At 37.4% G+C, this 12,998-nt stretch overlaps 1 protein-coding gene across 2 annotated transcripts in view; it reads left to right on the top strand.

The window, feature by feature from the left end:
• The window catches only part of LOC113069135 (kelch domain-containing protein 8B-like), a 100,971-nt gene extending 90,959 nt beyond the window's left edge, over window positions 1–10,012 (top strand). For both annotated transcript variants that reach the window (XM_026242130.1, XM_026242129.1), the window contains 2 exons: window positions 2,229–2,330; window positions 8,788–10,012. In XM_026242130.1, coding sequence (XP_026097915.1) covers window positions 2,229–2,330; window positions 8,788–8,984 — 299 coding nt within the window. In that variant the 3' untranslated portion in view covers window positions 8,985–10,012. The remainder of the gene's footprint in view (window positions 1–2,228; window positions 2,331–8,787) is intronic.
• The last annotated feature ends 2,986 nt before the right edge of the window (window positions 10,013–12,998 follow it).

Here is a 12,998-nt window from a genome sequence, read left to right as displayed (position 1 = left end):
CGTCGATCGGTGAACAAAATCCAGAGGGATTGACTACATGGGTAATCCGAGGAAAACAAACAATAGTCCAGGCAAGGTGCAAACATAATCCAAAAGACAAGAAGTAAGGCTAATCCAAAATACTCAGGCAAGAATCAGAACATGGGAAAACAGGCAAGGCGAGACGATGACTAGAGTTTGACTACAACTAAGGACTGGAAACTAGGGCAGAAAACTGGCTCTGTAATGTGCTACCACAAGAAGAGTGATATACACAAACAATACTCAGCGACTTCAGCTACTGGGTGGGAGTTATATAGTGTGTGTGATTGTCTGCAGGTGAGTGTGCAATCAGTGCAAAGGATGATGGGAGATGTAGTCCAGGGTGATGTGTAACAGTCTGTGTAGTGTGAGAGTCCATGTAGTGTTGCGGGTGACCTCTGGTTGTGTGTGAACGGAAGTTCATAGATCAGATTCCTGACAGCATGACTGTCAGTGAAAAGTCCTAGTGCTGGTGGACTGTGTATTATCTCTCAAATTCACACATTTTAGCCAATCAAATCTGAAGACCAGAAAACCATTTGACTTCTGACACTTACAGTATTCTAAACTCTATTTGCCTCAAACTATCAAGGAAAATTCAGTTTCTTATGACCCTATTAAAGAGTCAGAAAGTGCTGAAAGATATTCACTCTTCAGAAAGATTTCAGAGCAGCTCCTCAGATTGTGCCATCAGTCAGGACAGGGTTGGGTTACAGCGGAGTATTTCTTATCTTCATGAGGAGCACATCACCTTGATGCCTTGAGCAAGAGGACTATTAAGAACACATATGAGTGTGCGGGTGGGGATACAATGGCCTACAGAGTATTTTTCAAACAGATTGCATTCTTTTATGTGAGACCAACAGCAGGGAGAATGAATTGAAATTTGGGATGAATTGAAAGATGGTAAAGAGCTTGGAGACCACAAGTTGAAAGAGATGCCAGGTGAGCTAAAGGTTACAAGAAAATGGAGTGAACAGATTTTAAAGTGCCCTCAAAAAAAATCTGAGGATTTAAAAAGAGTGAGTGAAGATGTTGTTTATGTTAACATCTGAGAAAACTGAGGGCATTCATTTTTTCCCAGGCAGATGGTGTCATGCAAGGAGACAGCTTTCCGGAGACTGCATGGTCATGGCATGTTAGGGAATCAAAAATAGAGATACACCCTTCTCAGCTGTTTGTTCATCGCTAAAGTTGTGTATCAAACTGTCTGTATAGTTTAGGGCAGATTGACTGCGTGAGTGAGTCTGAACTGTCTCTGACATTCAGTGTCCACTTGTATTATTTCATTGCTGTCATTATGCTAAATTATGGTTTCCATGTCAATTTTTTTCTGACAAATGACCACAAGCAACATGCCCCATCTGGCTAAATTTGAGTGAACCAGAGACAATATGCTTGGGTTTTATATTGATCTTTGGAGACCTAGCAGACCAAGGAGGTCTATAATACCTGGAGGAATCTCAACAACTGTTCGTTCAGCTAGAACAGAACTCCCTGGAAGAGCACAGTTTATAATCTGCCAACATTACACAACATTTTTTTGTAAAGACCTGTGGCAATGTATTCAAAAGATAAGGCAAAAGATAGAAATAACTGGCTTATAACCTTTTTTTGTGGTTGGTAGAAATTCTAATGACCTAAGACTTTTGCACAGTACTGTGTACATGTATAAAATTTATAAGACATAATGCCCATGGACCATGTGTCAAACGTGTAATGCATAAGCCACACAAAATGGAAAACATTTTGCAAGTTTCAAAGTCATCATTTGATTGGTTGAATTTTACAGGATTTCTGGGATTCGTGTGTGTAATATAATTTTAAGGTCTGTCTGAAAACTTAGCCATTGTGATGGCAAACTCTCTCATGGAATAAGAAATCCATTATGTTTAAAACTCTGGCAATGAGCGCTTATCAAGATTGCTTTACATGTTGGTCAGGTGACCTCTTGGGTGGTCATTATACAATATACAGTAAATAAATCAATAAATCAACTGCTCTGTAATGTTCTGTTTTCTGGGTTGTTAGATGCACAGAGTCCCGATTATAGCACTTAAACAAAGAAAATTGTTTTTCACGATTTTCATGAGGTGTCACCTTTAAACCAAAGGAAAATTAGGTTTAGCTTTCATCAGTAATACCCCGGTGCGATCTTGATCTCTTTAACCTTTAACCTCTGGTGTGTGTTTTTCACCCATGTGCAGGTGTGTGGTTGAAGGCCACACGGAGCTGTCGCATGAGAGAGAAGCGGGCGGACTTCGTTGCTGGCTGTCTCGGTGGATGGGTCATCGCTGCCGGGGGACTCGGTAAGTAACTGCGGATGTTGAATAGATTATGCAAATAGGATCAACTGAGCTTGGAAAACCAGGTAAGAAATCTACAAAGCCCAGTGCAAAGACTGTCATTTTTCAGAACAACCTACGGCAGAAGCAGCCTCATAATAAAATGCCATATCAAGCAAATGGATTCATTATGTGAGGTCTTTATGTTCAGCCATGAGTAAGTACCGTGCACTAATGTCACCTAGCAACAAGAATCCACCTCACAGTACACCATCTGCAACAATTACAGACCACATCTCAACAACTTTCCCAAATATGCCCCTTACCATTAGGAAGCGATCAATGTAACGTGCAGTGTAATTTAAGATTTCTTAGGGTGTAGTTTGATCAATATTCCCTTATGCACTTGTTTAAACTTAGATTTAAATTAAATCTAATTATGAAACAATAAATATATATGGAATCGCCCAACGACAGCCTGTTCCTTAGACCGATGTGTCCTCAAACAAAATAATTTGTACATTTGGGCTTTGCGCTCCAATGAAAAGGCTCTGAATATCGGTCTCAAATACTGCCTTATTTCTTTCCAGTCTGTTTGTCTGTGGCTACATTACTAGAGGGAGAGAGAGAGATTTCTTCAATAAATGTCAGCTCAAAGAGTGGGCGAGAAATTTCAGCGTCTTCCCAAAAAATGATATTTAGGGCAGAGCGTTGAAGATTAAACATGGCACATATTTATTTCATATTTTCTTATGTCTAGAAATAGACAGAATTTCAGGCATCACAGCAGCCAATGGAGGATTGTGTGTGTGTGTGTGTGTGTGTGTGTGTGTGAGCGTCTCCATTATTCATAGCGTGAGAACATTCACATTTGAGCGTCACACTACTTCTTCCTTCACCTGCTTGCTCTATCCTCTCTTAGTTGTTGTCACCTCTTTCTACCCTCTCCCCTCTTCATGTTTTGTTTCTGTGTGTTTTTTTCTCCCTTGGATTTTAGTGTCTCTTCTGTTGCCATTCATTTTTGTATCTGGTGCTTTCTCTGAGCTATTTTTGTGTCTCTTTGCTAGTACTTTAGTCCTTTCCTCCTATTTTTCTTCTGTTCTTTTTTTTTTTCTTTTTTTACAGGCATTGTTGGACACTCAGGCCATACAGACTTATGCACACACAGAGACATAATGACATAACTAGAGGAGATGCCTCATTCCCTGTAGCTCCTCGTGTCTTTCTAGAATTAATGGCTACTATTAGGATGATGTTCAGGAAATTGCTCTTCAGATGATTTGTCCCTAAATCATCTATGGCCTCATTCAAATGTATTCGGTTGCCCATATATGATCATTTGTTCAGGTGTTATCACAGTATCAGTAACAAAAAAAAATTACTGACAAAATTATTTCCAGGATGATTTTAATAAGGAAATGAGGATAATTAGGATTCTTACTTAATAACTGTTTTGTCATATTTGGCTGATGACTTGTGACATTGTCAACAGTATCTAAATATTCACTTTACACAACAAAAAATGTAAGTATACATTTGATCAGGTAGTTTAATAGTTTAGCACCTATTCAGATAAGAAATAATTACATATATGTAAAATACATATAATGTTCATGATCATTTTAATGGCAATATTTTATTAATGCATGATTAATGCAGCATTAATTTTCTGTTTCACCTATGGCCAAGCCAGTAGTTGAAGAAATGGAGATGCACATTGTTGGCAACTTAGTGACTTGGTCACTAAATTTAGTGACTTCAAAAAAATAAAAATCTAACAGCTTCATGGACAAACCTTATTTAGGTTTTGAAACTCACCGGTATTATCGCACAAGCTTCAGTCACTATTTCATATTAATTCTGTTGTCTGACAAAAGAAACAGTATAATACAACAATGACAACTTTTTTTACTGAGAATTTAGCCATATCAAAATACAGTATGTGGGCACAGAGAGGCAAATGAGGAGTGTGATAATAATTAATAAATATTTCATTTTCAGTAGATGTGAGCAATGTTATAAATTGACCTAAGTCATTTATAACATTGTTAAAAATAGGATAATCTTGAATCATATTGATATAAAAATGCAAAGATTAAGAAAATATATTCCATTAATTGTGATTAACATAAAGTGCATTAAGTACTACATTACATCAAGGTTTTCCAAAATGTAGGTTCGCAAGTGAATTGTAGGGGGTTCATAGGTTTAATAAAAAGCTAATAATTAATGAAATCATTTTAAAACAACGTCAATAAAAATGAAGCAGTTACAAAAAAAATATTTATCTATTTTATTTGTTTAGCTGCAAGTCATGTGACTATTAACCGACATCCAAGAAGTGTGAACATGACAGTTCACACATGAACATGATACTTAATTGTTCAAATAATTTGTTTTATTGAATCGGTGCATTTTAAAGAGCCACACAGATGGGAAATCAAAAATTACCTGTATTACACTGTATGATGTAGCTGTCCATTAGTGTAAACAATGTGCAAATAATTAAACCAAAAAGTACACGATTTATAAAGTTATTGGCTTCTAAAGTAAGGAGTCGACTCTGAATCGCTAAAACGAGTCGTTATAGATTTCAAATCTTTTGCCCCATCTCTATGTACGTCACTAGGAACACTTTGCATAATAATCTCCGCCTACCGTCCTGGGAGAAACAAGTCTCTGACCTGCCCCCCCCCCCCCCCCCCCCCCCCACACAGACGCTCTGGTTGGTGTGATAGCATCATGTCGAGGAGACAGTGTGTTTTTAATTGTAAAGGCAAGTTTGTTTTATTTTCACTGCCAAAGAATGAAAATCAGAGGAACCAATGGCTAAAATTCATTTTCACCACAATACCAGAGCAGTACAACAAATCCCTTTTGTTGTGTTCACAACATTTCACTGATGACTGCTTTTCTAATCGTGGTGAGTACAGCGGGATTTTCAAAGCGTTTGGCCATAAAAGATGGTTCATTACCAACTTTATTTAGAACAACGAGCATCTCCGAATCACAAAGCGAAGTATGATTATGAAGTTATGTGTCTGTTTTCTCCCGAGCGTCTCATCAGTATGTGTGCTGTCTGCAGCCTGTCTGCGCTGATCGTCATGTACAAACACGTCATTAAAATGAAGTGTAACTCCGTGAATACTCAACGAAGAGACATGAGAGAGATATCTATAGAAAGCTTGACATGTCTACTTTAAAACTAAACAAGTGCTGCTAACAGATATTCTGTGATAAAGTAATCCATATAAAAACAACTTGATGTCCGTTTTTCACGTCTCCCTTCAATATATCTAATGTGACCACGCCCCCGCGCTGAACGCGCTATTCAGATTCAAACTGAAGCGCGCAGCTTGAATACACCCACACAGAAGAAAAAGCAGCAAGACTGTTCAAGTTTTTTATTTTACTGTTTGCTTCGCGATGAGAGGAATAAGACAATTCACCCCAAAAAGATGCTAACGCATTGTGTACCATGAAGTTGTGTGCGGAACAACCAATCAAACCTATGTTAGTTGACCAATCCGAACACAGTATGCTACCGAAAGGTGGGGTTTGAGGAAACTGAATCTTTGAACAGCTTCGCGCGAACCGTTTGGGGATCTCTGAGAATTGAGGTAATTTTAAAATGATATTTTGACAAAATGACAATGTTTTTTAACCTTGGATGGATTTAAACCTATTGTACAGGACTTATAAACAGTGATAGAAAGCTTAGAATTTTCTTCTTACTGGCTCTTTAATGTGTTTGAAAGACAAAAGACTTCCAAAGCTATAGTAATACTATACTAATACTTATGAGTAATTTATTGCTAGTGTGTGAATAATATATAATCATGTAATCAATAAAAAAAGTAACTGTAGTCTGATTACAAGTATTTTAAAATGTGATTTAATCTTATTCCAAGTACTTAAAGTTTTGAACCCAGATTACATGTAACCATTTACTACCTAGCTCGGTGTGTGTGTGTGTGTGTGTGTGTGTTTTCGTTGTGTTTAAAATGTTTTTATATGCACCATCCATAACACATCACACAAAATGGATAATATTTTTGGAGCTGTGCTCACATTTTTTCATTTTTCACTTTACTTTTTATAGTGGAATTCATTATGTCGTCAATGATTCTATGTTTTGTGCATTCTGTGCTTGACTGAGTAAAATGCCCCCGTTGCTTAATGTGCCTTCCGAGTTCAGCACTGTGTCAAGATGTCATGACAGACTTGAGCAAAGACAAAATTTCCAGTTTTTCCTCCCTCTTTTCACTCTGACAGATTCTCTCAGTTGTGGTGTGAGAAAGACTCTTGCCGTTGTGTTGATGTTCATGTCATTACTATAGCAACCAGTGTAATGACTCAGGATATTTATCTGATCAGTGTATGTTAAACAAGTGGCTTTTATATTACCATTATAACAAAAATAAATAAATAAAAAATGAAACCTTTTTTTATGTTAAGTGTAGTAATGCCCTGAAATTGCATCAGCTGAAAATATTCTGATGAAATATATATATATATATATGAGAAAATAAAGGCATTTTTTATTGTACTTTATCCTACATTATTTTAACTACAATGCACCTGGTTTAATTCATCACCAGTTAACACAACAACCTGGATAGCATGTTCATTTACCAAATTTTCCAAACTTTATAACCAGTTTATTTATTTCCAGGGAAAACAACTTAAAAAAATGGAAAATGGTTGTGCTATGTTTTTAATTTTTAAAATCTCTCTGTTAGATATTTTCTGTTAGCTGCTGCCGGAGGAAAGCATTGAATATTTAGCTCTACATAAAGATTTAACATTTAGATTTAATTTTATGAGTTAGATCTACAGTATATTTAACACTTTTCTTTAAGATTTTCTTCTCTGTTGAGGTAGCTGGCTCCCCATCGATGATGGTGAAAATCATTCAGCAAAGATCAATCTAACCTTTGCGAACAGCTCCTACAAAACCGCTTTTACAAATATGTATTTCTGTGAACATAAAAGAGCCTGAGGATACGTAGCAACACGCTCTCGCTCTCCACGCCAGCGCCGGAGCACAGCTCGACGTGACACTTTTGATTACCGCAAACGGATTCGCCCAAGTGTTTGTTCTACCAGGAAATTATGATAACAATAGACACTGCACCAGTCCGTCCATATCATCTGCACTTCAATTCGAGTAACCATGGAAACTTAGCGGCAGGTAGCGCGGGATGATTTAGGTCTCAGCGCTGAAGGCAAAGGAGTGTAAACAGCCAGCCTCGTTGAACTGACCCTGAGGAAAATGAGAAAATGTTTGCTGTTCACTGTGACTGCAGTGTCTGTGCCAGGATTTACTAGGGAAACTTTGTTGTTATTTATATATTTCTTTATTTTGCAACATCAGAGCAAAAGTTTCCCGAAGCATAAGCCACAGAATCTGTTGGAGTTACGTAATTTGAAGAAATCTGCATGCTGCCACCTGTTCAAACCTGCTTTAGTCCCAAAACCCACCAGGTGTCAAGTGCTTCATCTGCAAGAAACATCCGCAGTGTGTGTGTGTGTGTGTGTGCTGTGAGAGGATGTGCGCTGTGGATGCTGTATGCTAATGTGGAGAGGGTGTTGTGTTGATTGAATGGCTGGATACGAGAGGCTGTGTAATGTGCAGGGCTTTCTGCACACCTGCCTGTGATGTACTGAATCTGGAAATATTTACTTTAGGGAAATATTAAAGGGATCATCATCACAGTCATGGATTGTGATTTGATACTTGCTAGTTGAATGTAAGTGGCCCTGGGAGTGGGACATACTTATTTCTAGAGAGCATCTGATTGGTTAAAAATCTGTGTAGGGCAGGAGTCGTCATCAGTATTTTTAGTGATTTTTTTAAAGATACAGGATACACAAAGAACAACAGAAATTTTCACAGAGCCTTAAGCACTCCATAGCGGCCCGTTTCAAAACTTACAAAACTCACAGCTACATGGTCTACAGCAGTATTAAATCAAAAAGACAACATAGCCGCGGTACCTACCCGAAGCAATCTAAAATAGTCTGAATATAAACACTTATTATAGGTGCACCCTAGTGATTCAGGACAAGCTAAAAACACAGTTTGGAAAATGGATTCATGGTGTACTCGCTTTTTATATACATTTTGAACACATTTTGAACACAAACAAAGTTACGGACCGCAGCTCTGATTGGTTATTTTTTACCGGGAGCGATGGAGTTTCTGCAAATGGCAATAGGACCACTGGGAGGAGCCAGAGGAGCTTGATTTTTTCACAGATTATCTGTCTCATATTCTACTGTCAGGACATAATGACAGGTTTAACAAATATGTAAAAAATATATTTGTACAAAAGTTACCTACTGCAGCTTTAATATCAATGTAACCCATTGATACATTTGAATTGTCATGCACTTGCTAAACATTTTGGGAACTTCAGTGCAGACGGTTCTGTATTTCTGTTTGTTTGTGACGGTGCTTTGTTTCGTGTGCGTTCAGGTAACCAGCCGTCCCCGCTGGCGTCAGTGGAGAGTTATAACCAGCTGAAGAGGAGATGGGAACCCGTGGCCCCGTTACCCAGCCCTCGCTGCTCCTGTGCCTCCATTCAGACCCCAAACATGCTGTTCCTCATCGGAGGGGTGTCCCAGGGTCCCAGCAACGCCGTGGAAGCCCTCTGTTTGAAAGAGACCGTCTGACACACTAATGAACAACTACACAAATCCTCACATGCTGTACTTTCCGGAGTGTAAGCTCTGCAAACACACACACGTGCATACTGACGTCAAGATGACATGTGTGTGTCTCTGACAAATATTCACAGACTTTCCCCTCAGAGGACGCACCAGCTTTATACTTTGAATAGTGGAGACAATCTACTGGAGCTTGGACAGCGTTCCACACCTCTGGACAGAAGAGTTTTGGACTGGATAGCTAAGACAAGCAAAAAAAATACTTAAATATAACTATACTAAATATAGTAAATATATTTATGAATACATATATAAATATAATTATACATATATTGATATATTAATATAGATAAATGTGCAGACCTACACACGCAACACTCCAGGCGCCTTTGAACTATACAGAATTTTTCAGTATCAAAGCAGGGTAATTTTCTGGCAAACTAAAGAGGAACCTAGGGCCATATCCACCACGCTGCCACAGCATCCGTCTGAGGTAGCATGTTTAGCACTTTTTGTATTATTGACAAACAGAGGATCTTCTGCGCGAGACTTCAGAAATGGGAGGTGGATGTGTGTGTGTGTGTTTTTGTACCTTCACAGCCATGCACGTGTGAAATTGAGCATCATTATGCGTGGAAAGAGCAACTCTTCTAACGGCTAATCACTGATGCCTCACTGTAGCATGAGACAGGGGAGATGGAGGAGGACTTGGTTCATCTAGCTGGTTTATTAAAGCAATGTTCTGGGTTCAAAACAGGTTTAGCTTGAATGGATCTGTGATATACTGTCGATTAGACAGATGATCATTTGAATGTGTCCCTAAAACAAGCAAAATAATGGGTTTACAGTAATGCTCTTGCAATGGACATTTAAGAGGAAAGGTATGTATTTTAATTGAAGTGGTTCTAGTAATTAATTTGTACAAACATCTTTTATTTAACATGTTAGTGTTATTTATTACGTTTTTTTGTGTTTTTAAAAGAAGTCCCATAAGCTCACCAAGATTGCATTTATTTGATCAATTATTAAGTAAAATTACAATATAGTAGGCTAACTATTTGAAAAAACTGTTCTGTATTTGAATATATTTAAAAATGTAATTTCAGTGTCACATGGTTCTTCAGAAATGATCCTTATATGCTGATTTGCTGCTCAAGATAATTTTTTTTAATAATGTTTAATGTCCAAAACAGTTGTGCTGCTATATATTTTTGTGGAAAACATGATGCATTTTAAAAACAGCATTTACTTCACAAAAAAAAGCTTTGGTAACATTATAAATGGCTTTACTGTCACTTTTGGTCAATTTAATGCATCCTTGGTGAATAAAAGTATTATTTAAAACAAATACTGACCCCAAATACCAAAAATAAATATCAATAATTTTTTATTCTTAAGTGTATTTTTCAGGTAAAATGGCTCATTATTTTAAAGAGTCCTTATCTCAGATTCACTGGTCAATAGGTGTGAAAAAACCTGCTATAGTTTATGTATGTCATCATAATCCATAATCTAAAAACACATGTATGGGTCAGTCACCTGCTTTAAATGGTTATGTTAAAGGTTTAAATATTCAAAACTCTCATGTTTGCATGAATATGGTTATTTTTTGTGGTTACGTTCTCAAAACAAAAAAATGAAAAAAAAATCCTATAATGTAATGTCCTACCCTACAGACTCACCACTGTAAGTTCATTGCTGTAAATATAAAGCTATCACATTTTATTTTATTTGCTGATGAACCAGTTGAAAAATATTTTCTGTGGCGGTAGAGCTTGTATAGAATCCAGAACATTCCTTTAATACTAACGAAGTTTGGACAAAGTCTTACAAAGTGTGTTTTTCTTCTGGTGTGTGCTGTTTGAGGAAAACCTTTACACTAAATGTGAACCTGGAGCACAAAACCAGTCTTAAGTCGCTGGGGTATATTTTTAGCAATAGCCAAAGAAACATTGTATGACTCAAAATTATTGATTTTCCATTCAGATATTTAGTAAATTTCCTGCTAAAAATATATCAAAATTTTTGACTAGTAATATGCATTGCTTAGAATTCTTTTTAAAAACGTTAAAGGTGATTTTCTCAATATTTAGATTTTTTTTTTTAAGCACCAGATTCAGAGTCCAGATTTTCAAATAGTTGCATCTCGGCCAAATATTGTCCGATCCATAGATCAATGGAAAGCTTATTTATTCAACTTTCAGATAATGTATAAATCTCAGTGTCGAAAAATTTACACTTAAGACTGGTTTTGTGGTCCATGGTCACAAATTATTAGACACTACAATTTTATAAATTCTTGATAAATTAACTGTAGAAATTTCCAAGATCTCTCAGCACATTAAACACAGGAAATTAGTTCACAGTCACATTCATATTTAATCGGAAGTTGTTTCTTCAGGGTAAGAGCTAATTAAATCTAGTCAATGCAGTTGCGATTCACGGTTTCTGAGTGACCCATTTAGAGGGTGAGAGATGAACGCTCCTAGGGGACGTGGAAGAGGACAGAGGGCTCACTTCCTGTAATTTTTGATGAGATAAAACCCTTGCCTTGGACCTCATACACCTCATTTTCGCTTCACCAGTGTGCTGTGAGGGTCTTGTATTGCCCCCACTGATGATTTGACAAGGGTATCGGGTCACTGAGCTATTTAGCATGCTGAAAACAGAACTCATGCATGTCAGGAATTCACAATGCTGACTGAAAGGTTTGAATGCACTAAATTCAGGTGCGTCTTTGCTGTGAGAGGTGAGTATGGGTTTGATTTATCAGGTCTGCGTGTGTTTGTATAAATATGTGCACCCACACACAGATTATCATCACGTTCTGGTCTCAGACGGTTTGCTGACCTGTTGTTATTAGGCGATACGGTGCCCGAGGGCATAAACAGACCTTCATACATATTCATACTGACTGTTGTTTGAGTGCAAATGGCCGTTTGTATGTTTTTGGTTGGGATGGTGAGGAGTGTATGTCAGTTTGGTTTACATCCAACATTAAAATGCCTCTTAGAAACATTAGAATCAAAAGAACAATTAATAAGATCCACATACTTGTTTTAGATTTGCGCCTCCCCTATGACTGTGATGCTGTGCTGGCAGATGTAGATCATGCGTGTCATTTTAAACTGGAAATAGATATTTTTTTTTCTGTATGAAGCTATGAAAGCCATCCTACTCACAGACAACAAAGGACTCGAAGATGGCAATGGGAATTTGTTATATTTTATTATTTAAAAATGTTTTAAATGTAATTTTAGTTTTCCATTTTTCATTTTATTTTATTAAATTTTTGGTCTCATTAATGTAGGTCCGGCTGCAGGCTAACTGAAAGAGCAAGTTCATTTTCACTTTGCTTTATGTGAGGTTAGATGTCACAGAGGTTCAAATTTGAAACCCCCTCCAGCACCGCAGGAGACGACAACGTGTGAATAGATGATCTGAGGGAAAGAGATAATGCCGAGAGAAATATACCTCTGTTTTTTCTTGTCTACGACTTCTGCAACAAGACACATGACTCATCTTGGCAGAGTATTTCTTGTTTCGCTCGAGTCTCATTTCTGCTGCCTCTACGAAATAGAAATGCTGAACATCTTTACTCTCATGACAAAAAAAAAAAATGTCTCAAGATGTTAAACAGGCTGTTTTCTGAATTCATTTGACCATGATCTGAGCGCCGGCGGATGTGGGTGAAGTGAGCTCATATTTTCATATCTAGAGGTGCAAAATGTTTTACTCGATTTGTTTATTTCAGAGGCCGTTCAGACCTCTCCACAGTGCTTTAAATTACTTTAGGAAATTCAAATAGGCTTTTTTTTTATTATGTAAACATTCAAATGCGTTTCGTCTTTTACCCTATGTGTGTAAAACACTTTGGCGTAAACGCCGTGTATGATCACCTAAACCCTAAGTAGCAGTTGTTTTGCAGTGATTTGTCATGTTTCTCCATGTTCTGAATATTCTCTGTGGTGGGTTGTTGAACTAAATGCAGTTTCTCCAGTGTTTCGTGGGTTAACCTGT

This window comes from Carassius auratus, unplaced genomic scaffold, assembly GCF_003368295.1.
Source record: "Carassius auratus strain Wakin unplaced genomic scaffold, ASM336829v1 scaf_tig00000876, whole genome shotgun sequence".
Classification (NCBI taxonomy): domain Eukaryota; kingdom Metazoa; phylum Chordata; class Actinopteri; order Cypriniformes; family Cyprinidae; genus Carassius; species Carassius auratus.
Note: the sequence above shows the minus strand (reverse complement) of the source record. Positions and strands in the feature narration are given on the sequence as shown.